The 27,395-nt window shown below is 56.5% G+C and overlaps 13 protein-coding genes across 13 annotated transcripts; 5 read left to right on the top strand and 8 right to left on the bottom strand.

Annotated features, from left to right (window-relative positions):
• Positions 1–583: 583 nt before the first annotated feature.
• On the top strand, positions 584–2,371 carry ISF_02894 (sugar transporter; the record flags this gene model as incomplete). The annotated part of the gene is made up of 1 exon (XM_018846500.1): positions 584–2,371. The coding sequence occupies one exon, from the start codon at positions 584–586 to the stop codon at positions 2,369–2,371; it is 1,788 nt and encodes a 595-aa protein (XP_018706228.1).
• Positions 2,372–2,668: 297 nt separating this feature from the next.
• On the bottom strand, positions 2,669–3,886 carry ISF_02893 (Heat shock protein DnaJ; the record flags this gene model as incomplete). The annotated part of the gene is made up of 2 exons (XM_018846499.1): positions 2,669–3,721; positions 3,863–3,886. 2 exons carry the CDS (start codon positions 3,884–3,886, stop codon positions 2,669–2,671), a joined length of 1,077 nt encoding a protein of 358 aa, XP_018706227.1.
• A 794-nt stretch (positions 3,887–4,680) lies between these two features.
• ISF_02892 (Galactosyl transferase) lies at positions 4,681–5,743 on the bottom strand (the record flags this gene model as incomplete). The annotated part of the gene is made up of 3 exons (XM_018846498.1): positions 4,681–4,893; positions 4,948–5,375; positions 5,449–5,743. 3 exons carry the CDS (start codon positions 5,741–5,743, stop codon positions 4,681–4,683), a joined length of 936 nt encoding a protein of 311 aa, XP_018706226.1.
• A 1,086-nt stretch (positions 5,744–6,829) lies between these two features.
• Positions 6,830–7,557, top strand: ISF_02891 (peptidyl-tRNA hydrolase 2; the record flags this gene model as incomplete). The annotated part of the gene is made up of 2 exons (XM_018846497.1): positions 6,830–7,172; positions 7,238–7,557. The coding sequence occupies 2 exons, from the start codon at positions 6,830–6,832 to the stop codon at positions 7,555–7,557; spliced, it is 663 nt and encodes a 220-aa protein (XP_018706225.1).
• Positions 7,558–8,409: 852 nt separating this feature from the next.
• ISF_02890 (RING finger domain protein) lies at positions 8,410–9,264 on the bottom strand (the record flags this gene model as incomplete). The annotated part of the gene is made up of 1 exon (XM_018846496.1): positions 8,410–9,264. One exon carries the CDS (start codon positions 9,262–9,264, stop codon positions 8,410–8,412), a length of 855 nt encoding a protein of 284 aa, XP_018706224.1.
• Positions 9,265–9,985: 721 nt separating this feature from the next.
• ISF_02889 (proteasome subunit alpha type 2) lies at positions 9,986–11,084 on the top strand (the record flags this gene model as incomplete). Its single annotated transcript, XM_018846495.1, has 5 exons — positions 9,986–10,029; positions 10,079–10,098; positions 10,200–10,250; positions 10,303–10,905; positions 10,966–11,084. The coding sequence occupies 5 exons, from the start codon at positions 9,986–9,988 to the stop codon at positions 11,082–11,084; spliced, it is 837 nt and encodes a 278-aa protein (XP_018706223.1).
• A 123-nt stretch (positions 11,085–11,207) lies between these two features.
• Positions 11,208–12,275, bottom strand: ISF_02888 (Regulator of chromosome condensation/beta-lactamase-inhibitor protein II; the record flags this gene model as incomplete). The annotated part of the gene is made up of 3 exons (XM_018846494.1): positions 11,208–11,655; positions 11,729–12,038; positions 12,113–12,275. The coding sequence occupies 3 exons, from the start codon at positions 12,273–12,275 to the stop codon at positions 11,208–11,210; spliced, it is 921 nt and encodes a 306-aa protein (XP_018706222.1).
• Positions 12,276–13,455: 1,180 nt separating this feature from the next.
• ISF_02887 (Ribonuclease III) lies at positions 13,456–17,911 on the top strand (the record flags this gene model as incomplete). Its single annotated transcript, XM_018846493.1, has 6 exons — positions 13,456–13,614; positions 13,666–13,694; positions 13,741–13,789; positions 13,842–14,091; positions 14,204–16,609; positions 16,662–17,911. 6 exons carry the CDS (start codon positions 13,456–13,458, stop codon positions 17,909–17,911), a joined length of 4,143 nt encoding a protein of 1,380 aa, XP_018706221.1.
• Positions 17,912–18,067: 156 nt separating this feature from the next.
• On the bottom strand, positions 18,068–19,012 carry ISF_02886 (hypothetical protein; the record flags this gene model as incomplete). Its single annotated transcript, XM_018846492.1, has 3 exons — positions 18,068–18,634; positions 18,708–18,813; positions 18,873–19,012. 3 exons carry the CDS (start codon positions 19,010–19,012, stop codon positions 18,068–18,070), a joined length of 813 nt encoding a protein of 270 aa, XP_018706220.1.
• A 300-nt stretch (positions 19,013–19,312) lies between these two features.
• Positions 19,313–21,029, bottom strand: ISF_02885 (small nucleolar ribonucleoprotein complex subunit; the record flags this gene model as incomplete). The annotated part of the gene is made up of 2 exons (XM_018846491.1): positions 19,313–20,284; positions 20,340–21,029. 2 exons carry the CDS (start codon positions 21,027–21,029, stop codon positions 19,313–19,315), a joined length of 1,662 nt encoding a protein of 553 aa, XP_018706219.1.
• A 622-nt stretch (positions 21,030–21,651) lies between these two features.
• ISF_02884 (Ribosome biogenesis protein BMS1/TSR1) lies at positions 21,652–24,158 on the top strand (the record flags this gene model as incomplete). Its single annotated transcript, XM_018846490.1, has 2 exons — positions 21,652–21,757; positions 21,823–24,158. The coding sequence occupies 2 exons, from the start codon at positions 21,652–21,654 to the stop codon at positions 24,156–24,158; spliced, it is 2,442 nt and encodes an 813-aa protein (XP_018706218.1).
• A 264-nt stretch (positions 24,159–24,422) lies between these two features.
• ISF_02883 (urease accessory protein ureG) lies at positions 24,423–25,299 on the bottom strand (the record flags this gene model as incomplete). Its single annotated transcript, XM_018846489.1, has 2 exons — positions 24,423–25,062; positions 25,127–25,299. The coding sequence occupies 2 exons, from the start codon at positions 25,297–25,299 to the stop codon at positions 24,423–24,425; spliced, it is 813 nt and encodes a 270-aa protein (XP_018706217.1).
• Positions 25,300–25,904: 605 nt separating this feature from the next.
• ISF_02882 (KOW domain-containing protein domain-containing protein) lies at positions 25,905–27,063 on the bottom strand (the record flags this gene model as incomplete). The annotated part of the gene is made up of 2 exons (XM_018846488.1): positions 25,905–26,549; positions 26,608–27,063. The coding sequence occupies 2 exons, from the start codon at positions 27,061–27,063 to the stop codon at positions 25,905–25,907; spliced, it is 1,101 nt and encodes a 366-aa protein (XP_018706216.1).
• Positions 27,064–27,395: the final 332 nt, after the last annotated feature.

Here is a 27,395-nt window from a genome sequence, read left to right as displayed (position 1 = left end):
CTATGTACGTATAGTGGGTTTATACTGTGCGTGGGAGCCGCGGGCACCGTTTTATTAGCGCTGGCTCAGCCCCTGTTTTGGCTGCCCTGGCTGTCTGGGCAAACCGAGGCCAGCTCAGCCATGATTATTTCCGGGCCTGTCAATAGCCAAATTCTGTCCTCTATCCATTTCTCCCATACCATCCATCCGTCTCTCATCATAGCCGTTCCCTTTTGGCGCGTCTTTTCTTCCTTTCCGCTCGTTCTTTTCTATTACTTCTTACTGAAAGCTTACTTTCGCCTAATCTTCTTCATTCTCGTTCCTACCATCCTTTGCGTTACCTGGGATCTTGCAGCGCCCTCGGCTTCTTCCGCTCCCTTGCGCCAACTCCACAGGCACCCGCTCAGTTTCATACATAATAATCTCGCCTTTGCTTCCCGAGCTCCCCTCTTTATATTCAACCGGCCTCTTTTATCCCAGCTTAGGCGTCGCTCGGAAATCTATACAAAGAGTGCGACTTGGGAGCCTTTTATCCCCCACTGGTTTCCCCGGCTGAGATCGATATCCGTTGTCCGGGGCTTTGGGCTTACCACGATCCATAACCATGAGGATTACCTGGGGACTTGGCCTTGGCCGAGTCGAATCCGTCGACCATTACGCCGGCGTTCTCGTCCCTCTGGAAGAGGCTCACCTGCACAGTCACTCGGCCCGCACCGGCCGCGTCGAGTTTGAGGCTCGTGACTTTGACCTGGACGACGACGACGACGACGAGACCGGCGCGCGCAAGGACCGCGGTGATGAGGAGGAGCGCGCGGGCATGCTGGAGATGGACGCCGCCGAGTACAGCATCCACGGCCTGCGCAAGGCCATGCGTGACGGCCGCGGCGGCGGCGCCCAGTGGAGCGAGTACGAGATCAAGTCCAAGCTCATCAACAAGGCCGTCCAGGACATCGGCATGGGCACCTACAACTGGCAGCTCTTCGTCCTCTGCGGCTTCGGCTGGTTCGCCGACAACCTCTGGCTCCAGGGCGTCTCGCTCACGCTGCCCTCACTGTCGGCCGAGTTTGGCGTCGACGAGAAGACGGTGCGCTACACCACCAGCGCCTGCTTCGTCGGCCTCTCCGCGGGAAGCTTCCTCTGGGGCATCGGCTCGGACTTCCTTGGCCGCCGCATCGCCTTCAACATGACTCTGCTCATTACCAGCGTCTTTGGCGTCATGGCCGCCTACGCCCAGACCTGGGCCGGCGTCTGCTTCTTCTTCGCCGCCTTTGGCTTCGGCGTCGGAGGGAACCTGCCCGTCGACGGCGCGCTGTTTCTCGAGTTTCTACCGGACGCGTCAAGCTCGCTTCTCACGCTTCTGTCCGTTTGGTGGCCCATCGGCCAGCTTGTCTCGTCGCTGGCGGCGTGGTACTTTATCGCCAATTGGCCTGTTGAGCAGGGTTGGCGCTATTTCATCGTCACCATTGGCATTGCCACTTTTGCCATGTTTATCGTCCGCTTCTTCGTCTTTCACCTTTTGGAGTCTCCAAAATTTCTTCTAAACAAGGGCCGTCAGAATGAGGCCGTGGCTGTGATCCATGGTCTAGCTTATAGGAACGGCTGCAAGACCTGGCTCACGTCTGAGATCCTCGACGAGGTTGCCGCCGAGGACTACCAGCACGGCGAAGGCTCGTCTACACAGCAAGAGTTCAACACGGCACCCACCAAGACCCTTCTCACGACCAAGTTGAAGGGCTTTTCTGCCGACCGAATCCGGCCGCTGTTCCAGAACAAGACCCTCGGTCTCGCCACCGCCCTCGTCTGGTTTTGCTGGGCCAGCATCGGCATGGGCTACCCGCTCTTCAACGCCTTCCTGCCGCAGTACTTTGCCCGCACCAACGGCGCCGCCCAGGACGGCAGCCTGCCGTCCGAGACGTCCCCCATCTCCGCCGAGACCTACCGCAACTATGCCATCACCTCCGTCATGGGTGTGCCCGGCAGCCTGCTCGCCGCGTACCTCGTCGACCACCCGTCGCCATTCCTCGGGCGCCGCGGCACGCTCGCCGGCTCCACGCTGCTCTCCGCCATCTTCCTCTTCTTCTTTGTCCTCTTCGGCACCACGCCCACCGCCCAGCTCTTCTTCTCCTGCGTCGAGGCCTTTAGCCAGAACATCATGTACGGCGTCCTCTATGCCTTCACGCCGGAGATCTTCCCCGCGCCGGTGCGCGGCGCCGGCAGCGGCATGGCGAGCTTCCTGAACCGCGTGACGGGGCTGATGGCGCCGCTGCTGGCGGCCAACATGCCCGGCGACAGCGCGAGCGGCCCAATATACCTGTCTGCGGTGCTCATCCTTTCGGCGTTTGTGGCCATGTGCTTGATTCCTATCGAGACGCGAGGCGCACAGCGTCTATAAAGCTTTCCCTCTGTTGCTGGCTCAGTCCAAGTGACGGGCACTTCCTGAAAAAGTTTATAATCCACATTGTAGATATTTGAGCGCTAGCTCATGAGGACATGTATAGTAGATGCACAAACAACATTCACAGAGCGGATGGTTTTGGTTCATGTCTGATTACTTGTTTGGGGGTATATGACATATTCAAGCATGCAAATTCCTTGGATAGAATACATTGTAAATAACAACCCAATGCAGCCTTGCGCAAATCTAAATTTTCCTTCTATTCCCTCTGGTCACACATTGACAATCTCGACTCTATCGGTTTCCCTTGGCGCCCGCTGGCGCATCCACGCGCCTCTTCCGAAACGAGTTGCCCAGCGCGTCCTTGACCATCGGATCCGAGCGAATGGTGTTGTTGACGAGCCAGTCGCGCATCTTGCCCCTCATCCTCGCCACCATCTCCTCGTCGCCCTTGAACGGCGTCAGCTCCATGTCCACCAGCCGCGCCGCGTCCGCGTCCAGCTGGCGCGTCATCCCCTCCAGACGCATCAGTCCCTCGCGCAGCGCCTTGTCCTCGTCCTCCACGCCCTGCTCCGCCCGCCGGTCCAGCTGCGCCGCGAAGACCGGCCCGATCTGCGACAGCGCAATGTACACGGTCAGCGTCACCTTGCGGGCCAGGTGGACCACCTCGAAGGGCAGGTAGGGCGGGAGGCCCGCGACGCGCTCGAGCACGGCGTTGAGCGCCGCGAGCGGCGCCGGCAGCGCGGGCCCCGTGGTGGCGAGCGTCACCTCCAGCAGGCACAGCGTGGCGAGCAGCAGCCAGCGGTAGAAGCGCGCAAAGTCCATGTACCCGAACAGCCCGAGCGCGTACGCGGCGGCCGCGGCCATGGCGTAGTGCGGCAGCACCGTGTAGACGACGCCGTGGGTGACGAAGTCGCGGACGGTCACGCAGCGCGGCGCCCACTCGAGCATGGCCGGGCCGAAGCGCTCGTACGCGTAGCGCTTGGCCGCGTCCTGCAGCGTGTCGCTCGCCGTCTTGAGGTGGATGAAGAAGGCGGCCGACGCCTGCGCGTCCCCGGCGCCGCTCATGGCCTTGTCTGGGTGGTGCAGGGCGGCGAGGCGCCGGAAGCGCGACTTGATCTCGCGCTCGGCGGCGGTCACGGGGATGCCGAGCTCGGTGTAGAAGGAGGGCGCGCTGCGCAGGTCGTGGTGCGCCTCGTAGATGGTGTATAGTAGGTAGGTGGCGACGACGAGGATGTGGATGGTGTTGCGGTGGGAGGTGTGCCGCGGGGAGCCCGGCGTGGGCTTGGGGTCGCCGGCGCGGATGGTGAGCCCGTAGTAGATGGTCTGGATCCAGGAGGTCGCAATCTGCAGGGAGAGAAGCGGTCAGCGAGCTGAGGGCAGAAAGTAGAAATGGCCGAGAGCATGGGCAACCGCCGGGTGGCTTTGTCGCTTCTAGGGAAAGCGCCTGCTGCTGTCTCGAACGAGGCGGATGGGGGTGGCACGTACACCGGGCAGAAAGGACCAGGCCATGATGGATACGAACTGCGACATATTGAGGATGTTTTTGTGCGTCTCGCGCACCAGACTTCTGGGTTATCTGAATTTTCGCGTCATTCGCTTCGAAGTTGCAGTGGTTGAAAAGGAGAAATGGCGAGCTCGGTCTTGTGGTTTGTTTGATGGTGAAAGGACAAGTGTTCCACGACGTTATCCGCCCAGGGTCCCGCCCAAAGTGACACGACCACCACAACCAACGAGTCGGCGGCAAACTCTACGTATTCCTATCAGCGAATGACTCGTTAAGCATTCAGAAATTTCATTGGGAAAGAATTCTATAAGTAATTCGAGAAGAAAAAATAATATAAAAAATAATAAAGTACATCGATGGAGCGGCTAGAAGAGAGAAAGGTGTTTGCCCGTGTTGCTCTGCATCAGGCGCACTGAATGAACGTGGTGCCGCCTCCAATTCTTCCATGTCATGGCCAAGCTCGCTCAACGTGCATCCAAAAAAGAATTTGCCGAGCTTGGCTGAAAATTTTCAAACCCCCATGCCCCTTCCGAATGACAAAATGCGTATAAATCATTGTGCATTAAGCAAAGCTCAAATCCGGCCTGTCGCTCACGAGGCGAGGTCAGCCCTCTCGAGGATATTAACAGGCTGAGCTGCAGTCAAATTTGTCCAAATGTTTGTCTGTAAAACGCCGTCGGCCCGAAAACGCTGCCGGTCATGATGTCCTAACAAATCCCACCAAATTTATTACGTGTCTTTGTTGTGCGTCTTCCTAAGTTTGTGTTAGATGTTGCTGCCGCCGCGTCCGCTTGCTGGCTTAGCCAAAGTTCGCCTTCCACTTCTCCCAGAAATGGCCCGATTCAACCTCGCAGCTCTCGCGGCCAATATTGGAGCAGCCAGCAAACATGGCGATAAAATCACCCTCCTGGTACTGCTCGCCCAGCGTCGGCTTCGAATAGGAAGCAAAGGTGCGCTGTGGAACGAGAGCCAGCTTTGACAAAATGGTAGGGTGCCACTGCACAAGGTGTTCCTAGACCACTCGTGTTAGCTCATACAACCAGGGTTTTCTCTAACTCATCCTTACCAGAGCATGTCTCTCGGCCTTCTGGAAGTTGTAGCTTCTGTAGAGAGGATCCAGCCAGGTCTCGAGGAAGAACTTTGCCCATGCTCCGTTGCGAATAATGATGTTGTTGTGCACGAGACCGGATTTATCTTGAGACAAAATAACGTCGATATGCTCTCCACGGAGATGGCTAAAGGTCTTGATGATGCTGTCCGGCGGCACAACAGGTTGGCCGCGGATCATCAGTGACTCCAGCTGCTTGGGTTGCAGCACGAGATCCTCGAGCGATTGTGACGGGTTCATGATGTAGGCATCCTGATCGAGGTACCAGACGAATTTGCAGTCCGGAAACTTGGCCAGCGCGTGGTGCGTGGCCATCAATTTCGTCCACGTTGTAGGGGCGCCAGCAGTGTCGTACTGGCTGCCTTCGGTAATGACCGTCTTGTAGCCTGTATCTGTGTCAGCTGCTCGCCTATTATCTCGACGTTTCTCTTTCTTCTTCTCCTTTTCTCAAGGACATACCGTGCCTCGAAGCATATTCTTCTCTGTTCTCGCGAACAGTCTTCAGATACCCAGCGCTATACAGCTTGGTGTCGAGGACAGTCACCAGAACGACGGACGGTGTCCCGGCGGGTTGACGCTCATGATATGGGCTCTGCTTGCTGGGCCTGAACATCAAATAGAGCACAAGTATGCACGCCAGCAGCCCAAGGACGATTGTTCTTAACCGCCCACGGCGAAGAAAGGGTAGTAGACCGGACCGTGGGCGGTATGGCGGGGGGTCGGAGCTTTTCCGCGGGGGGTAGGCAAAATGCATTGTGAATTCAGAAGAGCGCCCACTCGGGTGACAGGCTCACTTTCGAGAAGGGTACCAAGAGGTATGAGTTGCAGGAGAATGAGCGTCGAGGCCCCGTTCGTCGTCGTAGTTTCGCGTGAGGCTCGTTGTCTGTAGCGTACTGGCTTGAGGACGCCGAGCTAGGAACGAGCGACTGCGGTAAAAACACCAGACCTGAATATATTTGAAGTACCGTCGTCGAATGCTAGTCACAGGCCAAAATTCGTCGCCTCGACTCCTGTAAACAAACAAGATTTGCGCCTTTTCCGCCTGCACGTCGATGGCGCGATTTGTCCAGATGCGAGATGGATCTATCTGCAAGGGTCAAAAAAGAGATCCAGGGGAGTAAGTGGTTGTCGCATGCAGCACACAACGTGCGGTATGTGTGAATTTCCGATGGGAAATGTCCAGAGCTGCCCGACGGTTCGACAGACAGGAGGGATACAGCCCAAATTCGACACCGTTATGCTTCTTGGAAGAAGAAAGTCTCCTCGTCAACCCCCTAGTTAGTTCGACGCTGCCCTCGATTACTTTTAGTACATGCTAAAGCAGCCACGTTCTTCTCGGCGCCGGCTCCACAATGCGCCGACCCAATTCTTTTGCCCTCCTTTAAAGTTCAGGCCAGGAATCTACAAATAAACTGACAATGAGGTGGCTTTTCCAGGTAGGGACCTGTTCCTTCCTACGTGAATGTCCGGTGTCCAAGTTCCATCAATCATATTTCTGCAAGTCAAGATTAATGAAAAACAAATAAAAATTGAATATTGATAAATCTGTTTTGAACCTCCCAAAAAAGATTGAAAAGATAAACTATTCCGCCTATCCCATCATAGACGCTACAGCGCCCACGTGACTGTTATCAGAAACGCAGGAAACAGAAAACTATTCCAACTTCAGTCCTCGCCGATACATAATTCCATACGCTCATTCGATAATGCCGCCGGACTCTGGGGAACCTCAGTCCTGAGACGCCGAAACCGTCGCCTTCCAGCCGGCCGCCGATAGCCCCCAACCCAAACGCCGTCCGAACCGTCCGCTCGACCAAAAACTTCCCATCCTTCAAACACCATGGCCATGGACAACACCACCGTCGCCATCACCACGGCACTGACGACGTTCGTCACGGGCTACATCTTTGGCCTCTATGCCAGCCGCGGGTACCTCTTCTCCCCCGCGCTGCAGGCCGAGCGCCGCGCCAATCGGGACGACCCCGTCGAGAGCGCGGAGAGCGACGTCGACGAGGACGACTCGCTGCTGGACCACGCGCCCAACTGGAGCAACGGCGAGGCCGCCGACGTCAAGCAGGGCTTGCGTTTCGGCGCCTCCGGCACTGCTGCTCCCAAGCTCAAGCTCACCAACGAGGAGTGCAAGCTCGTCCTCGTGGTTCGCACCGACCTAGGCATGACCAAAGGTACTTTATTTTTGCCCGTCCCCCACCCCGGATCACATCGCCGCTGACCCCGTATGCTCGCTTAGGCAAGATCGCCGCGCAGTGCTCCCACGCCACGCTCGCCTGCTACAAGGCCCTCGCCGCCCATCCGGACCCGGACTCGCCCGAGCGCCGTATGCTGGCCCGCTGGGAGCGCCATGGCCAGGCCAAGATCGCGGTGCAGCTCAAGAGCCAGGAGGAGATGCTGCAGCTGTGCCGCAAGGCCCGCGGCATGGGCCTCACCGCCGAGGTCATCAAGGATGCTGGCCGTACGCAGATCGAGGCCGGCAGCATGACGGTCCTCGGCGTCGGCCCCGCGCCCCGGAGCCTTGTCGACGAGGTGACTGGCCACCTGAAGCTGTTGTAAATGGCATTGCATGGGAGACAGGTGGTTGAGGATGTATCATTTTAGGGCAACGAATAAAAAAGTCATGTTTTCAATGTACAAGTACTTGGGAAATTCCCAATAGCACCTAGCTTATAGAATCAACAATCTGCTCACTAGTTCTCACCACGCTTTATCCATAGTAGTTCCTGTAGAGCAGCGATGCTCTCAACTGCTAACATAGTCTCGAACAGACGTCATGTCCGTACCAACAAGCCACCAGTTGTTTCTAAACTTCGCAACGTCACAACTAGATGTGTCCTACTAGGGCTAAAATGCGGAAGTTCTTGAAGTTCTACACACAATATTCAAGGGTACACCTAAAGATGGTGGTTTACAAATTACGAAGGAAGGAAATATACCAACTTATGCTAAGCAATCTACCCACACAGCTGTACTGGTGTGTACCTGGTAGACCGCCACGGCGCAGAAATGCAAAATGCATTCTTTGCCTAAGCTACGGGCTGGTCAACTCCATCTCGCTGAAATTGACACGGAAGCCAAAACGGCTTCCGGTCTAAGCATCGATGGAGCATCAATCTTTGCACACAGACTAGTTGGCTTGATGCGGAGAAGCAACCTTCAAGACAACTTAAGAGTGTGCAGGTATGTAGCCACGCCACAGGGACAGGTCACGCCAAAATAGCAAGTAACAAGAACAAGGATAATGAAGCGAGGGTAGAGGGTGAAATAAGAGGGGATAAGGAAGGCAGAGAGAGGGGTAAGTCTTGTCATTCTATCTATGAGTAGAATGAGAGAACACCCGCCTGGGCAACAGCCGTCTAGCCGTCCCGCGTATGATTAAGTTTCCATCGTAATTTCATGAATCTCACCTTAGTCATCGTCCACATCAATGACTCTGTCTCGCATGCGTAATAGCACGCGCGCGCTGAGGGATCGGACCAGCTTCCATATTCCCTTCAAGGCGGCGAATGCGCCCAGCAGCACGAACAGAAGGCTCAGGTTCTCAACACGACCGCGTCCCGTACCGCGCCGCCTGCCGCCACCGCCGACGCCCGTACCTCGCAGCTGCCACCAGTGCCACGGCGACATGAACAGCGCCGACTTGATCAGGCCAACGATCCCTAACGAAAAGAAGCCTTTCACGAAGTGCTCGATCCACGTCGGCGGCTCCTCAAAGGGCATCTCCCAGTTCTCTTCATCGGCGGTCAACGCATCGCCTATCGTGCCCAGGGGGTCGAGCCACAGGTTGAAGACCGGATCGGCAATGAAGCCGAGGATGAAGATGCCGAACGCGAACAGCACCAGGGTGAGGAGGGCTTGTGTGATCTTGCTGCTCAGCAGCGACGCCCAGTCGAGCCGGGCGAGTTGGTACTTGTAGCCGCAGGTTGGGCAGTGCCAGAAATTGCGCTCCTGCGTCGGACTGGCCGCCCTCCACGCATGCAGGCAGCCCTCGTGGACGTATTTCTGCGTGCCCTTGCACTTGCATGGCGACAGGAGCCGGCCCAGAGCCGGGTCTTCCGAAACGTACGTCGGTCGGCCTGTCTGCGACGCGTCTTCGTACTGCGGCTCTACCGTGTCCAGGCAGATTCGGCACGTGCGCGGGCTGTAGCGACGACTGTTCTCAGCGCGCGGCGGTGGCTGGTCGGCCGTGGTGTTCCGTTGTCGCGTCTCGCCGTCTTGCGCGTTCATTGCTGAGCTCCAGCTCCAGGATTGTTGTTGATCCATGTTGGACTGGACAAGCCCGTTTTATGTTGATGGTTGCAAAAAAAAAAATTGGGATGCCGTTAGGAGAGAAGAAGGAAGGTCCTGCCAAGCGGCGGCGTCTGCAGCGGGGATGTAATTCCCATAATATGCTGCTGTCAGGAACGCACCATCGTACTCGGAGGTACTATGGACATCACAAATAGGAAATAGTCGGATGCAAGTGCCCGGAGAGGCCACCTCATCAATTCTTCGCTTCCAAGCAAAATAATCCGTGGCGGAGCAAATAAATCAGAAATGTCCGCAGCTAGCTAACACCCGCGGAGAATTGGTGCGAGCTCCTTGAAGTGGGGCGTTGGGCTTAGCCGAACTTCGACAATGGTCCGCTGTTGAAAGTCGTCGTGTCTATGTAATTCGGCCTCAATCATATATTTTTATATTTCTTCTATTCCTTATCCTTCTCGTACTTCTCATATTTCTTATCTCTCTTGTGTTTTCTATTTTTTGGCCGGTGGGCTCTGCCGACAAGCTACATATGACATGGTGGATCGGATCTCGGCAGAACTATTCTTCCGGTCTTGCTCTGGTGAGCTTGACGCGCAGGTCATCGTGCCTGGAGCTGCAACGCAGACGGAGCTCCCCCAGCCTGCCAACCAGCCCTTCAAACAAGCATCAATCCGCCCAGACACATCACGACTTGCGGGCCGCTTCACGATTTGCACGACCTTTAATACCCGCTGAAGCTATGGCGGACAGATACTCCTTCTCCCTCACTACATTTTCGCCCAGGTAAGCGCTCCAAGCAAGCCTCCATTGGGCGCAACTAACCTCTTTATAGCGGCAAGCTGGTGCAGATCGGTACGTGTTGATACTGGATCACAACGCAAACATTGAAGAGTCTCAGATAGAGTTTCGACTGTGTATTGGCGTCTTCTACCTGTTGCTAACTATGCGCTCAGAGTATGCCTTGAACGCTGTCAACCAAGGCATTACTGCCCTCGGAATCAAAGGTGCGCAACTTGAGCTGGATCCCTCCCACGGCTGCTAACTCCCCGCCCGTAGCCACCAACGGCATCGTCCTCGCGACCGAGAAGAAGTCGTCCTCGCCCCTCGCCGACCAGAGCTCGCTCTCCAAAATCAGCAACATCACGCCCAACATCGGCGCCGTATACTCGGGCATGGGCCCCGACTACAGAGTGCTCGTCGACCGCGCGCGCAAAGTCTCGCACACGGGATACAAGAGAATCTACAACGAGTACCCGCCCACCCGCATATTGGTCCAGGACGTCGCCCGCGTCATGCAGGAGGCCACCCAGTCGGCGGGAGTCCGGCCATACGGCGTGAGCATGCTGGTTGCTGGTTGGGATGACGGCATCGAGCCCGAGGACGCCGAGGAGGTCGAGCAGCCCGAGGGCGGCGAGAAGAAGGCCAACAAGAAGACGGGCGGTATTCACAAGGGCGGCCCCATGCTGTACCAGGTCGACCCCACGGGCAGCTACTTCCCTTGGAAGGCTACGGCCATTGGCAAAAGTGCGACGAAGGCCAAGACATTCTTGGAGAAGAGATATTCGGAAGAGTTGGAGCTTGAAGATGCTATTCACATTGCTCTGCTGACTCTCAAGGATAACATTGAGGGCGAGATGAACGGCGACTCTATTGAAATTGGTATGTGCTTTCTCTTCTTAAAAATAAATTGGCTCCCCGTTCTGTGCTAACCGTTGCCAGGTATCGTCGGACCGCCGGCCGACCATCTGTTGGGTCTGGAAGGTGTCGAGGGCGCCACCGGTCCTCGATTCCGCAAGCTCACGCCGCAAGAAATTGAAGATTACCTGACGAGTCTATAAGCGGAAACAAGCTGAAAGGTGGGGGGTTAGGCATGCTTGTACATTAGATAAGTTGACGGCCGAGGTAATAGAAAGAAACCTGGTCTGTTATAAATGCAGGCGTCAGTTGCTTCTCCTGCGACATCACTCTGCCTCTCCATGCGATACAAGAATGAAGGACGTATTTGGCCCAGCGGCCACTCCAGTTATGCGAGAGCCTTGCGGCAGCAGCAGTTGGGCTCTTGTCCACTCCCTGGTCGACTGGATGCTTGGAATTCCCAGCTGCCCGTTTACATTGTTGCCTACCACGTATACGTGTCCGTCGCACAGGAGCGCGATGGCGTGCGTTTCGCCGAGTGCAAAGTCTGCAACATCCTGCACGCCGTCGATTTCAGCGTAGCCTATTTCGGGGCTCAGACCCGGGACGAACGTCGGCCCCTTGCCTCCCAGCGACGGCGGGTCCTGTCCCCATAAGTAGACGGCGCCCGACTCCGTGAGGGCCGCGACCATCCAGCCGCACGCCGTGATGTGCTTCACCGGGTCGGCGTCCAGGTCGCCCGGCCAGTCCACGTCGGCAAATTCATCCGCGGGCCTGTGGCAGGCGTACCTAACCGTCAGCGTAACAGCTCCTTTTTGGAAGAGGGCGGGGAGGAGGGTGTACGGACGTGGAAGGGCTTGGTGTGCGGCCGAGGGGCGCGTAGAAGCGGGCGTCTCCCATGGTGGCCACGACGCCGTCCTCGTACAGTATGACAAAGCCCGTGTCGTAGGCGACCACCTGTTTAGCCGGCTTCCTGAGGGTGATGATCTTTGAATGCGAGTTTCCCTCGGCATCGAAGTACTCGCTCGTCAGGAAGTTCTCGTGCCAGCCGTTAAGGATGGTGTTGCCGTTTGCCGTGAAGGCGACGTTGGCGACGTCGCTTATGCTGATCTGGTCGCGCACGTGAGCGGCGACGAGAAACCGTCCGTCAACTCTGGCTAAATGCAAGGAATCAGACGGCAATGCTTTTTTTTTTTGGTGTGTGTGTGTGTGCGGAGGGAAGGACACGAACCCAGTGAGTATACCTTCCCGGATTTGGGTCTCTCAATCTCGTTGGCAGAGATGACCTCGGTGAACCTGGTCAGATCAAAGCCGGTTTCTGTGCTGCGCTGGAAGTCGAGCTGGCCCCAGCAGTTGGAGCCTGCGGCATACAAAGCCATCCGCGGTGTCGCCATTAGTACGAGGGTGCGCGTGATGATGGTTGGATCTGGGTTGGTTGGCTTTGACGGAAGCGATGTTTATGAGGCATGACTGGCTGCGCCTGACAACTGTTTGCTCGCTTTCAGAAGTCGTGTTTCTAGGTACTATGACGAATATTGGAAAGATGAAATGACATGAAAGACATGAAGCTAAGAAATATAAAAAAGAATCTAGGAAAATGAGAAAAATACAGCACTTTTCCTTGAAAAAGAATTTCAACGCGAGACACGACTTTTGAAAGCATTTGTAGAGAGGTGGGGGAGGGCTTGCCATGCTATGTATGTATATGTAGGCATAGACAGCGGCTACCAAATCCAGCTACCAAGCTCATTCCTAGCTCTTTTCCATATAAGGAAACTCTGAATCAAATTCTCTCCTCGATTATTTTTTTTTCTTTCTTCCCAGAATTAAAGCAGTCTTCCATCTCTTGCTATTTGCTATTGGTCCAGTCATTCACTGTTCCCCGCCGTCGTACAAGGACGGCGGTTAGGTCGCACCCAGCCGCTGGTCAGGTACCAATGTGTGTGATTAGGCCACTGAGACGCCTCTTGCCTTTAATAAGGCATAAAGTTTATACTTGAAAGATACTTCCACTTGTGCGAGTTTTTCCTTTTTTTTTTTTAGAACTGTAGACAACCTGAAAGTATTGTTTTTCGTGCCTAATGTCCCTTCATTCATCAGGTCGGCGGGCAAAAAACCCAAGCCGCCCGCAATGTCCTTCGCCGCCTCCACCAAGAAACACATTCAGAACTCTGCATTCGCATCGCCTCACGGCATGATTGGGCCTGTTTGTTTCATGTAACTCTGCCTTGATATTATTTTCTTCTTTTTTTTCCTTTTTGATTCCCCCCGCTTTATTTTGCACATACCCTCCGTCACTCGCATTGTCACCCCCATCCTATCGACATAACTTCCTAGCATCAGTTCTACCATGTAGCGACCTCAGCTCGGCGATTGCTATTCTGCCATCCAGCAGCTTCTTCTCGACATACTTCTATCAACCGAAAACACTCTACAGATACCTCTTATCATCTCCATGTGCAGGCTGTCTTGCACACTGCAGGCGTCAAACCACCCCCCACTCCCTCCCCGCCTGGCCCCCGGATCAAATCAACGTCAAACGGTGTCCCTGCGATCCCAATAGCCATAACTATAATGTCTTCATCCTCCGACAGAAAGGTGGATGTGACGCCACCTTTGAACTCCGATGACCCCGATTCAATGATGGAGGATGCCCCAGACTTTTCCCGCGCTTCCAGAGCCTACCAACTCGAGATGTACCAGATGAGTCTCAAAGAGAATGTCATTGTTGCGGTAAGCAAGTCACGGTACTTGCAGAGCTTCCCTTATTGACCAAAATTTAAGATGGATACCGGAAGTGGAAAGACGCAAATGTAAGTCTTCTGCACAACCTCAATCCGCAATATCTAACTACCGCAGTGCCATCCTCCGAATACGAGCCCAACTTGAGTCCTCTTCGGACCAAAAGGTATTTGACTGTGGCTCTCTTCATTCTTGATCAAGTTCCTAATCAAATCTAGTTGATCTGGTTTTTAGCCCCAACTGTTCTGCTCTGTACCCAGCAATTCGAGGCCATCAAGCTTGAGATACCCTCAGTTTCAATACGCCTGGTAGTTGGGAGCGACAATGTTCACACCTGGAGCGCCTCTACTTGGAAATACGTATTGAATGGAACTCAGGTGGTCGTATCTACATATCAGGTGCTTCTTGACGCCTTGGGCCATGCGTTCGTCAAGATGGATTGTCTGTCTCTCTTGATCTTTGACGAAGGTAAGCTTACAGCGCGCAAAGCAGCTATTCCGAAGCTGACAGTGATAAGCACACAATTGCGTGGGATCGAATCCCGGTGGGAAAATTATGAATCACTTTTATCACTACCAAGGCCTTCCTCAAGATGTCAATGTTAGGTCCCGGCCTGCGATACTGGGTCTCACAGCTACGCCAAGTATGAGAGCTCACGTAAAGGGTCTCGAGGAGCTCGAGGAGCTTTTGAACGCAAAATGTATTTCACCGTCACTTCATCGCGAAGAATTAGTGAAACACGTGAAACGGCCACGGCTAGGGATCATTGAATGTGAATCTACCGAAACGGAGCACCACACGGCCGCCATGGTCTCTCTGCAGCAGGAGTACGCAAAGATGGACATTTTGGAAGATCCCTATGTGGTATCACTTCAAGCACAGAAAACCGATAGAAGCAAGCGTCGTCTTCAGAGCGTCTTGGCAAATCAGAAAACATGGTCACGACTGCAGATGTCCAGCCTTCTAAACCGATCCCGAACTATTCGAAGGCTACTGGGCCCTTGGGCCGCGGACTTATACATTTGGAGAGCGAAGCGCTCATTTCTCCAAAAACTAGAGTCTGCAGTCCCTTCTCTGGATGGCTGGGTTCCGGAAGAGACGCTTTACATCTCGAGAATCTTGCGCGACATCGCCGCCCTCGAGCCCACGCCGCGCCCAACCGGACTCGACAGCGTCTCAGACAAGGTTCGCCTACTACTACGTGAGCTGATTGAATTTGAAGGCAAGGCCACCGGGATTGTCTTCGTTCAGGAGCGTGCCACTGCTGCTGTGCTCACGACCCTCCTCGAGTCAGTACCAGGCATTCGGGACCGGTACCGGGTGGGTTGCATGGTTGGGACCTCACACAACCAGCTTAGAAAGCGCGATTTGTGTGAATACTTCAACTCCAAGGATCTCAAGACTCTGCACGAATTTCGGCAAGGCAAGATCAACCTTTTGGTGGCAACATCAGTTCTCGAAGAGGGCATCGACGTGCCAGCATGCAACCTGGTCATTTGCTTCGACAGCCCGCAGTCTCCCAAGTCTTTTATCCAACGGCGCGGGCGAGCCCGTATGCAAGACTCGAGACTACTGCTCTTCACCCACAAAGGGTCTGCAATAGTAGAGCAGTGGGCGGTATTTGAAGAGGAGATCCAGAAGCTCTGTCAAGATTCCGAGCGCGAACGACAACAGCTGCAAACCTTGGAGCGCTTGGACGAAGGCATAGACCTTTGCTTCCGCGTACCGTATTCTGGAGCGCGACTCGACCACGACAACGCCAGGCAACATCTGGCGCATTTCTGTGCCGTCATCTCATCCGCGGAATACACGGATGGCCGTCCGGATTATGTCACCAAGTTTGTGGAGGGCGACCGCGGCCTGATGATCCGCGCCGAGGTCTTCCTCCCAGCGTCGCTGCCGCCCAAGCTCAGACGCTTCGAGGCATCGCGCGCTTGGCACTCGGAGGCCAATGCCATGAAGGATGCCGCCTTCCAAGCCTATCTCGCTCTCTTTCGCGCAGACCTAGTAAATAAGAATCTGCTGCCGCTAGAGACGAACATTGACGTGGAGGTGGAAGGCCGGGCGCCGATCATCGGTGTCCAGTCGTTGGTGCAGCCGTGGATGGAGGCGGCGTCTGCCTGGTCAGAGGGAGACTACCGATGGACGTACAAGGTGCAGCTTCATGGTGCAGACGATGCCTTCTTTGGAGACTACACCATGACGCTGCCCATTGAGCTCGGCCCGTTCCGTCTGGTGAACATGTACCTCGACTATAGTACCACATACAGGCTCGAGTTTTCGCCTCCGCGCCGCATTTCTGTCGCAGAAGCGGATGAAATGTCAGATGATACCTCGACGCTTATTGGCCTGCACTTTTGCCATCGCTGGCCGGTGACGGAAGAGCCTCATGTCATCAAATTTACTTCGCATGATGGCCCCCTGCGCTTTCCAGATATCGGGAGCAACCCGCTTGACGCAAGATCAGCCGCCGTCTCGAGCGAGAATTATCTCATCAGGGACCAGGGCAAAGCACCGTGCAGGTACCTTGGTGACCTCCCTTCCAAGCCGCCCTCGGCGATGGTTCAGCGACCTTTCAAAAATTACGACGACGCGCCTGAGGACGAGCCGTATTTAAATCTGCTGCGGTGGACTCGCCGTACCGACTTTCTTCATACGTGGAACGTGGACCCGGAGACGCAAACAACCAGTCAGAAGAAGTACATCGCTGTACTTCCAGTCTCATACGCCACGGTTGACAGCATTCATATCAAGCACGCTCGGTTCGGAATGCTGATACCATCCATCATCCACACAATCGAGACCATGCTCATTGCACGACAGCTTTCCACCACACTCTTGAGCCCACTGGGTATTTCGGACTACAATCTTATTAGAGACGCCATCAGTGCAAGAAGCGCGTTTGAGCCCACTCACTACGAGCGGCTCGAGTTCCTAGGTGATTCTATACTCAAATACTGCGCCAGCATGCAAGCAGCAGCAACAAGTAAGTGGCCCCATTCAGGTGACTTCTTTCCCGGGCTAACATATCTATTCAGACTTGAATTGGTCCGAGGGCCACCTATCCAGATACAAGGATCGTCTCGTAGCTAATTCAAGGCTCTCCCGAGCAGCTGTTGAGACTGGCCTGTCACAGTTCATATTGACGATGCCCTTTACAGGCCACAAGTGGCAGGCGTTTTATCTCGAGGCCGTCTTGTCCGGCAAGATGAAGCCGCCACCAAATAGACGTCTATCGACAAAGGTGCTTGCCGATGTAGTCGAGGCGTTGGTGGGTGTCGCCTACACTGTGGGTGGCATTCCCAAGGCCATCCAGTGTCTGTCAATATTCATCAAGGAGTGCGATTGGACAGACCCAATCGAATGCAGGGAAGAATTCTTCCTATTTGCACCGAGCCACTGCGCAAAATCTTCCTATTTGCATATCCTAGAGGAGCTAGTCGGGTACTCATTCACCAAGAAGTCCCTCCTTCTCGAAGCGACGACCCACGCGTCGTTCATCGGCGACATGTCAGGGCGGAGCTGGGAACGCCTGGAGTTTCTGGGAGACTCGGTCCTCGACTACATCATCGTCAACAGGCTCATCAACCACCGCCCTCCGCTGCCGCACTCGCGCATGCACATGACCAAGACTGCTCTGGTCAACAAGGACTTTCTCGCCTTCATCTGCCTCGAGGAGCACGAGCTTTCACAAACCGAGTCCTTCGTAACGCCCAGCGGCGCCATCCTAACGGAAAACCGACGCACCGCGCTCTGGCGGTTCATGCGGTTCTCGTCCACCGGCATCGGCCCCGCGCAGCTGGAGGTGGCCGCGCGGCACGGCCGGCTGCGCGACGCCATCCTCCCCGCGCTCCGCTCCGGCGACCACTACCCCTGGGCCATGCTTGCGCGACTGCACGCGGGCAAGTTCTACTCGGACATGATCGAGGCCGTGGTGGGCGCGATATGGGTGGACGCGGGCGCGCTGGCACCGTGCGAGGCGTTCCTGGCGCGCGTCGGCGTGCTGCCGTACCTGGACCGCGTGCTCGCGGACGGGGTGCACATGCAGCACCCCAAGGAGGAGCTTGGCAAGGTGGCTGGGTCACGGCCGATGACGTATGAGATCGAAAAGGTGCCGGCCGGCGACGGCGTGGGGATGACGTACAACTGCAGGCTGGTGGTTAGCGGCGTCGAGGTCGGGGCAGCGCGAGGCGGGCTGACGGCGGAGGAGGTGCGGGTGGCGGCCGCGACGGAGGGTGTCGCCTATCTCAAGGCCCTCGGCGGCTACGCAAGCCGAGAATCGAGATGAAGACAATTGAGCAGGAAATTGTATTGGGTCAACCTTGGCGGAACTTGTGGGTTGGGAGGTGTGTACTCGACCTCGCTGGAGATGTAGGCTGCACGCATCGCTCATTTCACTCATCAACACGTATTTTTTAATTCTGATATTATTGTTTATGTTCCATCACTCCTTGTACTTTTCCAGTTCCTCCAGTATTATGTCCACCAGCCACTCCAGCGTCTCCGCCAAGTCCGCATCCAGCGCTCCTCCGCCCGGCACCCTTATGCCCTCCTCGCGGAGCACCTCCTCCCTGTACCTCCCCTCCACGTCTCCCCCCTCAAACAGCCACGCGTGCTCCTCAACATAGTTGGGCCACACCACCTCGTCCACGTACCCCGGCGGGTCCCTCCAGAAGCCCTCGAGCGTGACGTACCCGTCGCGCGCCTCGCGGCGCGCCTTGGCCCGCGCATGCGACGCCCGCAGCAGCACCTTGACGTCCAGCGAGCGCCCCAGCGCGGCCATCGACCGGCTGTACAGCAGGAACCCGTCCAGCAGGCACAGCCGCAGGCCGGGCCGGAGGAGGGGGTGCTGCGCGGGGAGGGGGTGCTGCGCGGGGAGGGGGTGCTGCGCGGGGAGGGGGTGCTGCGCGGGGAGGGCGGAGGAGACCTTGCCTTTGAGCGCGGCGATGAGAGGCTCGGGCACGGGGCAGGCGCCGACGGAGTTTTGGTCCTCGATGGAGTTCAACGTGGGCTGTTTGTCTTCTTATGAGCTAGCTGTTGTTTTTGGGGGGGGGCTAGGGCTTGTCATGGAGGCAGCGGCTTACTGGAACGTGGCCGTGCTGGCGGACGTATGCCACGGCTTCGGTCATGGCGGGGATGTCGATTGCTTCCGCGCAGTCCCAGTCCGCGACGCCATTCTTCATGGGAATGCTAAAACGCGCCAATTGAGCTTCAAAAACAGGGTCTCAGGATTGGGTTGGCGGTCCTACTCTTTATCCGTCTTGTAAAAGTCATCCTCGTGAAGGATAAAGGTGTTTGGGAAGATGTCCCGTAGAAGCCGTGAGAGCGTCGTCTTGCCGCTTGATGAGCAGCCGGAGATGGCAACCACCATGGCTTTTCTGTCCGCCATGTTGCCAATAACCACACGCTTTTGAGTGGAATTGATCGAATCTGTTTCTTCGCAAAGTATGAAAGGTTGAAGAATGTTGGCTCAGCTCGGCCAGTGACTCGACTCCAGGGAAAAGTGGATCTGGCCGTGAAGCAGGCGGCTTGAAGATTACATGGCGAGGTACGAGAACTTTGGAAATATGAGCATGGTAACTTTTCATTCACACTTGGACCAACGTAGTTTTCAACATGTTGACGCTATAAATTTTCATGGGTATTCTATATACATGCCCGCAGCTCAGCCCATCTCCCGCTGCCAGGCCTACTCCCTGCGTGCGAAGCGAGCCAGCGCCGGGCCCAGGTCCTGCTCCTCCTCCTGCCGCTTTTTGTCCTTTTGCTTCTGCTGCTCGTTCCACATCTCGTCGATGCGCATCCTCTTCTCGTCGATGATGTTCTTCTTGCGCTGCTTCCGCAGGTACTTCTTGAGCGCGCCGTTCTTGCCGCGGGCCCGGTTGCGGATCTCCTCGGCAATGTCCGTCGCCGGTGCGTCCAGGTCGCGGTCCGCCTTGCGCTGCGCCTCCGAGCGCAGGTCCAGCTGCCCGACAAAATTGGGGTCCAGCGCGATCATCTCCGGCGCCAGCTTGTTGAGCAGGCCCTTGACTTCGCCCTCCTGCCGCTGCTTCTTGGTCTCGAACGGGTTGGCCTCGAGCGCGTCAAAGTTGGCCTCGCCGGCGCCGGGCACAATGATGGACGAGAAGCCTTGGTCGTGCCCGAGCCCGAGCACGTCTTCGAAAGGGCACCACTGTACGCGCTCCACGCGTCGGCCCTCGCCTCCCCATGCCATGTACGGGCTTTCCACTTTTTGCTGGACCGCGGCGTTGCTGGCGAACAGGCCCTTCCATATCGTCGTTTGGGTGCCCCAGCCCACGGCCGTCAGACCGGTATCGGATATGGCCACCGATGAGGCAGGTTGTCGAGTGAAGTAGCTGTTGACCTCCTTGAACATTCTTATGTCCCACACGGCCATTCTCTGATCCTGTCCTGTTGATACCATGTAGCGGCCCACTCTGTCCATGGCCAGTGAGCGCACCGGGCCACGGTGGGCGAGCAGCTTGACCAGCGGCTCTTGTGAGTTGGGCGACCACAATGTGACAGCACCGTTCTGGTGCCCGACATGCATGATCGCGTTGTAGCGGTTTTGTCCCAACGAGACGGGCTGTCCAAGTTTTGTTGGGATTTCTGCCACGAGTTGGCCGGTAGAGGTGTCTTGATATCGCATAACGCCGCCGTTTCCCTATTGTCAGGTTAGCCTTGCTTTGTTCTCAGTACAGAGTCGCCGTCCATCTTACAATTGTGGCCAAGAGGAAATGGTAGGGCAGAAATTCCATATGTGTAGGTTCGACGTGCTTGCGAAGGCAATGCAATTCGACTCCGTTGCGGTCGTAGATGTAGACGTATTTCTTCTGCGCCGCAGCAAAAAATTGGTTGTTGTGCAGCCACTTGACATCACGGACGGTTTCGCCAAGCTGAATCTCGCAACCAAGTTGGCCTTCACGCCAGTCCATAGTCGCGACATGACCCTTACGCCCGCCGAGGAGCAGTTCTCTACCATTCCTGGAGTAGTCAAAGACATATGGGCCAAGGGCGTCTAGTTTGAGTTCAAATCGCTTCGTCGCCGTCTCCATCGCCACCTCGGGAAGGATGTCTTCTTGGCGGACCTTGTATGTCTTTTCCATCTCGCCTTCGGCCTCGAGGAAGCCCGAAGTGTGTTCGAGCAGAATTTCTGCATCTTTGGCCTTGACGGCCGCCTCGTGATATTTGCCTTCGAGCTGCTTCATGTTCGCGCGCAGCTTCTTGTCGCGAATATTCTTGGTGTCGATTGCCTTTCCACGGCCGTAAGCCTTCTTGGCCTCGCGTAAGCGCTTCATTCTCTCCTTCTCGTGGCGAGGAATGAGGTCGGTCTTGGCCGCTGTGGTTACTGCGACCGCGCCATTGTCGCGCACGGTGGCACTGGCCTCAGCCACCACGTCTGTAGACATTGTCGCGGCGCTCGATTAAGGTGCAAGTTTATTGGTCAAGGTTAACGGAGAATTCTGGCTGGTGGTATGACGTAAAATTTCGTGGCAAGCATTCCGGTGGACAGTACTTTGGTGATGCCAGTAGCAGTCAATTCTGGAGAATTCAGGTCGAGAAAAAAAAAGTTTGGTATCGATAAGCGGTGTCGATCCCCACTTGCCCAAAGGAGACCCCCATAAGATGATTACCAAAGTCGACTGTCATAGGCAAGCCAGCAAGAATTCATAATTATTTAGAGACAAAGATGGAAAAATAGTTAATATTAGTGATTCTGTATATTTGTGTGCAATCCTCTAGTTCAAAACTCATCGTCCTTTCGTGGACCCTCACGCCGCCATCACGGTGTCCCATGGGGCGGGCATCCAGCCCACCACCACTAAAACTTATCAGCGCTGGCCACACAAAAATTTCTTGATAACCATCGCACCCCGCCGCCGCTTGTCGACTGCCGCCTTTACAAGTCTTGCGCCAGAAACAACAAATTTCCAGTTTACAGGAACTCGCCATCCTTACCCTCCAGCCAGAAGCTGCACCGCTCTCAACCTGGCCTCCCTTCCTTTCCGCTTCAAAGCCGGTGAAGGCAAAATGCCTGCCGCCGTGGCCCATTCCCATAGGCCAACCACCAAGGTCACCCACAAGGCCTTCAAGTCCAAGGCCGCCTCCAAGCACGAGTTGCGAGACCGTGCCAAGGGTAAGACATACATTCGCCCTTCTAACATCATTTTTTTCCAAAGGCTAACTCTTTTCCTCCCCCAGGCCGGGTACCCAACGAGAAAGGATCGCGAAAGACGCCGCATCAACAAGTCATGTCCAAGTTTGACCGACGAAACCAGGCCAAGCAGACCCGCCTTACCAAGCACAAGGAGCACCTCAAGAGCTCCTCTATTTTCAACAGCCGCGAGGGCGCCCCCAGAATCGTTGCCGTCCTGCCGCTGTGTGCCGATGGTGATGCCGCCGCCGCCATCGAGCAGCTGAATGGCAGCTTAGACATTACGGCCAGTGTTCAGCCCGGAAACTTTCGAGTCCCCGTCGACCGCTTCAAGCAGAAGCTCCAATATATCCCCCTCCAGCGCGATCTCACTGAGTGCCTCGATGCTACTCGTGTTGCCGACTTTGTCGTCGTCGTGCTCTCTGCGTCCGTCGAAGTCGACCCTCTTGGCGAGCTCATCTTGCGCGCAGTCGAGAGCCAGGGTTTGTCTACACTCTTCACCGTCGTTCAGGGTCTAGAAAAGATTGAGCCCGCCAAGCAGCGCCCTGGCGTCGTCAGCTCTCTCAAGTCCTTCATTACGCATTTCCACCCCGAGCAGGAGAAGGTCTTCAATCTCGAAAATAGACAAGAATGCGCCAATTTGATGCGCTCGCTATGCAGCACAACGCCCAAGGGGGTAAGATGGAGGGATGAGCGCAGCTGGATGCTCGCTGAGGATATTCAGTTCGCCAACACCGAATCGGACTCGACGGTCATTACTGGTGTGGTCCGTGGTCGGGGCCTCAAGGCCGATAGGCTGGTGCAAGTTGGTGACTGGGGTACTTTTCAGGTTGAAAAGATTGTCGCTGCGCCGCTCTCCAAACATGGCAAAGGCAATGCTACGCAATCGGCCGAGGACGAGGCCAGCCAGTTGCTCGACGAGCCCAGCGACGATCGCGATGACCTGAACGAATTGGCTCCTGAGGACGTCGTCATGGATGCTGACGAGCCTGAGGAAGATCCTGCCGCCCCCAAGAAGGGTGTGCTTCTTGACGACCACCACTACTTCTCTGACGAGGAAGAGGAGCAAAAGGCAGAGCAAGAAAGGAGAAAGGTTCCCAAAGGAACATCCAAGTACCAATCGGCCTGGTATCTCGAGGATGTGTCTGACTCCGAGTCAGACATGGAAGACATGGAAATGGAGGACAGCCACGCCGACGAGTACGAAGCCGCTCCGGAAGACGGCATTGAGGGCTATGCTCAGCCAGAGCCCACGGAAGCTGGTCCTTCTGAGTACCCCCAGTCGGAGATGATGGAGGAGCTAGACGAGGCGGCCGACGCCGAGCAGCTGGCCCAGTACCGCTTGAAGAAGCGTGACGAGGCCGAGGACGACAAGGAGTTCCCCGACGAGATCGAGCTGCACCCACACGTGCTCGCACGCGAGCGCCTTTCTCGCTACCGCGGCCTCAAGAGCCTGCGCACCAGCGTGTGGCAGGAGGACGAGGACCGCGCCCACGAGCCCGAGGACTGGCGCCGGCTCCTGCAGATCCCAGACTACGCCTCGTCCAAGTCGCGCGCCGTCCGCGAGGCCCTCGTCGGCGGCGTCGAGCCCGGCACGCGCGTGCAGGTGTTCGTCAAGGGCATGGCCCCGAGCCTGGCGCAGTCCCACAAGCCGACGTCGCACGTCACGCTCTTCTCGCTCTTCCGCCACGAAAACAAGAAGACGGCCGTCAACTACCTCTTCAACCTCAGCACCGACTACGGCAAGTCGGTCAAGTCCAAGGAGGAGATCATCGTGCAGTGTGGCCCGCGCCGCATGGTCATCAACCCGCTCTTCTCGCAGGCCGGCACCACACCCAACGACGTGCACAAGTACGCGCGCTACCTGCACCCCGGCGGCAGCGCCATCGCCACCTTCATGGGCCCCGTCACCTGGGGCGCCGTCCCCGTGCTCTTCTTCAAGCGCACGACGCCCGGTGAAGTCCTGCAAGAGGGAGATGGCCCGAGCCCCGGCCTAGCCCTCATCGGCACCGGCACCGCGCTGCCGCCGTCGACCAACCGCGTCGTCGCCAAGCGCATCATCCTGACGGGCCACCCGTACCACATCAACAAGAAGATCGTCACCATCCGCTACATGTTCTTCAACCGCGAGGACGTGGAGTGGTTCAAGGCCATGCCGCTGTGGACGAGGCGCGGCCGCAGCGGCTACGTCAAGGAGCCGCTCGGCACACACGGCTACTTCAAGGCCACGTTTGATGGTCGCATCAACCCGCAAGACTCAATCGGCATCAGCCTGTACAAGAGGGTCTGGCCGCGCAACGCGATGCCGATCCGCGAGTCTCTGCTGGAAGCGGGATCCGTTGCTGGTGCTGTTGAAGGTGATGGCGACTTGACCATGGCGTAAGAAAGAAGGGAAGCTACAAAAATGATTTACGGGAACTGGAGACTCGGGGCAGAGAGTGGAATTTACGCTTATATATCATGACAACGGACTACGTACGCATTAACGTGTTGGGAAAATTCGGTTCATAGGGTAACAAAAATTTCATGAAATGCTTGAACTTATTCTCTTTCCATTTCGCAAAGGACCACCTTGAGCGACCTCCTGTTTTATCTTCTCCCATACTATAGTTCTCAAGCACCGCAGCTTGGTAATATCTCGACTTCCCTACTTCGCCAGGCTCTCCAGGCCTGGAGTCGGCTTGGGGCCACCCTTGCTCTTGCGCTCCTCCTCCGCGCCGCTCGCCCGCCACGCGCTCAGGATCAGGTTGACGATGTGCTGGACGCCCACGTCCTTCTTGACCTGCGCAAACACCGTCGGCCCGCCCTCGCGCATCTTCCGCGCATCCCGCTCCATCACCGCCAAGTCCGCGCCCACCGCCTCCGCCAAGTCCGTCTTGTTCACCACCAGCAAGTCGCTCTGCGTGATGCCCGGCCCGCCCTTGCGCGGCACCTTGTCACCGCCGCTCACGTCAATCACGTAGATGATGAAATCCGCCAGCTCGCGGCTGTAGTTGGCGGCGAGGTTGTCGCCGCCAGACTCGATGAGGAGGAGGTCGGTGGCGAAGGCGCGGTGCAGGTCCTCGAGGGCGGCGAGGTTGGCGGAGATGTCCTCGCGGACGGCGGCGTGCGGGCAGCCGCCGGTCTCGATGGCGCGGATGCGCTCGGGGGGCAGGGCGGCGTGGCGGGTGAGGAACTCGGCGTCCTCGCGCGTGAAGATGTCGTTGGTGACGGCGGCGAGGCAGTATTCTTGGCGCAGGGCGAGGCACAGCGCGAGCATGAGCGCCGTCTTGCCGGAGCCGACGGGGCTGTCCGGAATTTTTGTTAGCTTTCGAAGCGTCTAGTTACGGGGCAGAGAGAGAAAAGGCGCACCCGCCAATGCCGACGGTAAAGGCCCGGTCGGACCACTCGCGGCCCTCGACGATGGGCATCTCGCGCCCGACGTAGCTGCCCGGCCCGTCGAGGATCTCGTGCGAGTGGCCGTGCTCCTGGGCGTTGAAGCCGCTATCGTGCGAGTGGGACACGCCTTCGTGTGAGTGCGACATGACGATCTTGTGATTTTCTTCGGCTCCCTTCCTTGTCTTGGGTAGGATGAATTGGAGTAGCTATGGGATAAGATAGGGAAAGGGAGGGGGTGGCAAGCTTGCAACTCTATCTATCGGTTGCGGCGGGGTGGGGGGCTGCCAGCGCGGGGTGTTATCAACGGCCAAGCCAACCTCGAATGGCTTTTTTTCTTTTTTTTCCCCTCCTCGGTCGGAGACGGCCGGGTAGCTTTCGCCGAGTAGTGTAACGCTGGTTACATGAGGCATATATATAGTGAAAGAGGATGGAAAATGTCGCGGCGAATTTGAGCTTGGGTACTGCTTGGATTCTATATACCCGAAAATGGCTGTCCCAAAAGGCATGTATGTATGTTACAAGTGTAATTAGCTACGTCCAAGGTCCATATCATCATCACAAACTGGTTCCCGAATTCTCATTGACCTGCGAAAGAGAATGTATTCGATAAATTTCTATTTTCAAATCGTAATATACAAGTCCCCGGTGGAGTAGTACACATGCCAGCGCCAGTTGCCTCTTGACAGACGAGCCCAGCAGTCAACAGTCTTTACACCCAACAATGCCCATTTCAACAATGCACGGAAACACGTTACTGTTTCGACTCAACCTCCGATACACCAGCTCGCTTCAGGGCCTCGGCCTTGCTCTTGGCCATGACCTCGCCAATCTTGGCCAGCATGTCCTCCGACAGCTCCGGCTCGCCGCCTGCGTCGCGGATCGCGCGCTGCATCTCGTTGAACTCCTCCAGCGGCGTCTGCATGGAGCGCGCCGCCTCGCCCCTGCGCTCCTCGGCCCGGGCCTCAGCCTCCTTCGCGGCCACGTACCAGCCCTCGTGCCGGGTGCGGAACTTGGAGTACTTGTTGCGAAGCTCGTCGATGACGCCTTCGGGCATGGGCGGCGCCGTGAGGCTGTAGTAAAACGTGCGCTCCTCGACCTGCTCGCGCGCCGTGTCGTTGGCCGTCATCTCGAACTCGGGCGCCGACGTCTCGGGCCAGGGGATGATGCGGTTAAGGCTCGGCACCACGCGGTCCCACTTGTTGCCGTACCGCCAGCGTTCGATGGTCATGTTGGGCGACTCCATCCGCGGCGGCACCGATTTGAGCTGCCGGATGACGGTGTCCTTGGTCACACCCGTGACGGGGTCGGGTAGGGGGTATACGAGTCGGACAGCGTCGACGGAAAGGGGTATGGGCTGCGAGCGGGGAGGTTGATCGAGCATGCTCTTAACCATGGCCTGAGGGGGGCATATTAGTGAAATGTGCAATGTCTGAATGCCAGCAGCTTCAACGTACTCTGTTGTACTTTTCTAGCGTGAGTGAGCCGGTCTCGGGTTGGATCGTCTTGATGGTGTCAATCTTGCCCTTGTCGTGGCCCTCGAATATGACGACTCTGTCGCCCGGGGCCAGGTTGAGCATCTTGGCACCGCCAGCCCAAGCGCAGCGCTGTTCAGCGAGCTTGGTCTGGTACTTGATCTGGCCGTAGTTGCTCCAGTCCTGGCGGATGGGCTGCGTCACGACGCCGTAGTTGTTGAAGCCCAGGTCGCGCTGGGGAGCCAGGGGGCCGAGCTCCCAGTCTTCCTTGGCGGCCTTTTTGGCATCCTTGATGTTGTCGATGATTTCTCGGTTGGCCACCTTTATCGTGCCGTCGGCGCGGTAGTATGACTGGATCTTCTGTCGCCTCGTGGCTCGTTGAGTTCTGCGGGTGGCAGAGCGCTGGGCGAGCGCCACACGCCTGACAATCTTGTCCATGGCTGCTTCGCGTCGAGGCGTTTGTGAGTCGTCTGGATTGTGCAATTTTCAATTGGGCTTTCTCCGCAACGATTTCAGCTCTGGCAGACCGCGCGCGGGATCGAGGGCGTCGAGAATGATTGAACCACGGTCGCGTGCAATGAACGAGAAGGAATTTCGGGAGAGAAGTTGCAAAATTCCCGAAAGGGTAAGGCGGTAGCGTCGGCGAAATCATTAGCTACCTACCCTATACATCCACGATAGTTTGCAACAGGGACCACTTTTGCGCACCGTTTTCGCTGGTTTGGGTCGGTAAAGCTCTTTATGTAGCTTTTTATTGGCTTTCATTTAAA

The sequence above is a fragment of the Cordyceps fumosorosea genome (genome assembly GCF_001636725.1).
Source record: "Cordyceps fumosorosea ARSEF 2679 chromosome Unknown scaffold_5, whole genome shotgun sequence".
Taxonomy (NCBI): domain Eukaryota; kingdom Fungi; phylum Ascomycota; class Sordariomycetes; order Hypocreales; family Cordycipitaceae; genus Cordyceps; species Cordyceps fumosorosea.
This window is presented reverse-complemented; position numbering and strand designations above follow the sequence as displayed.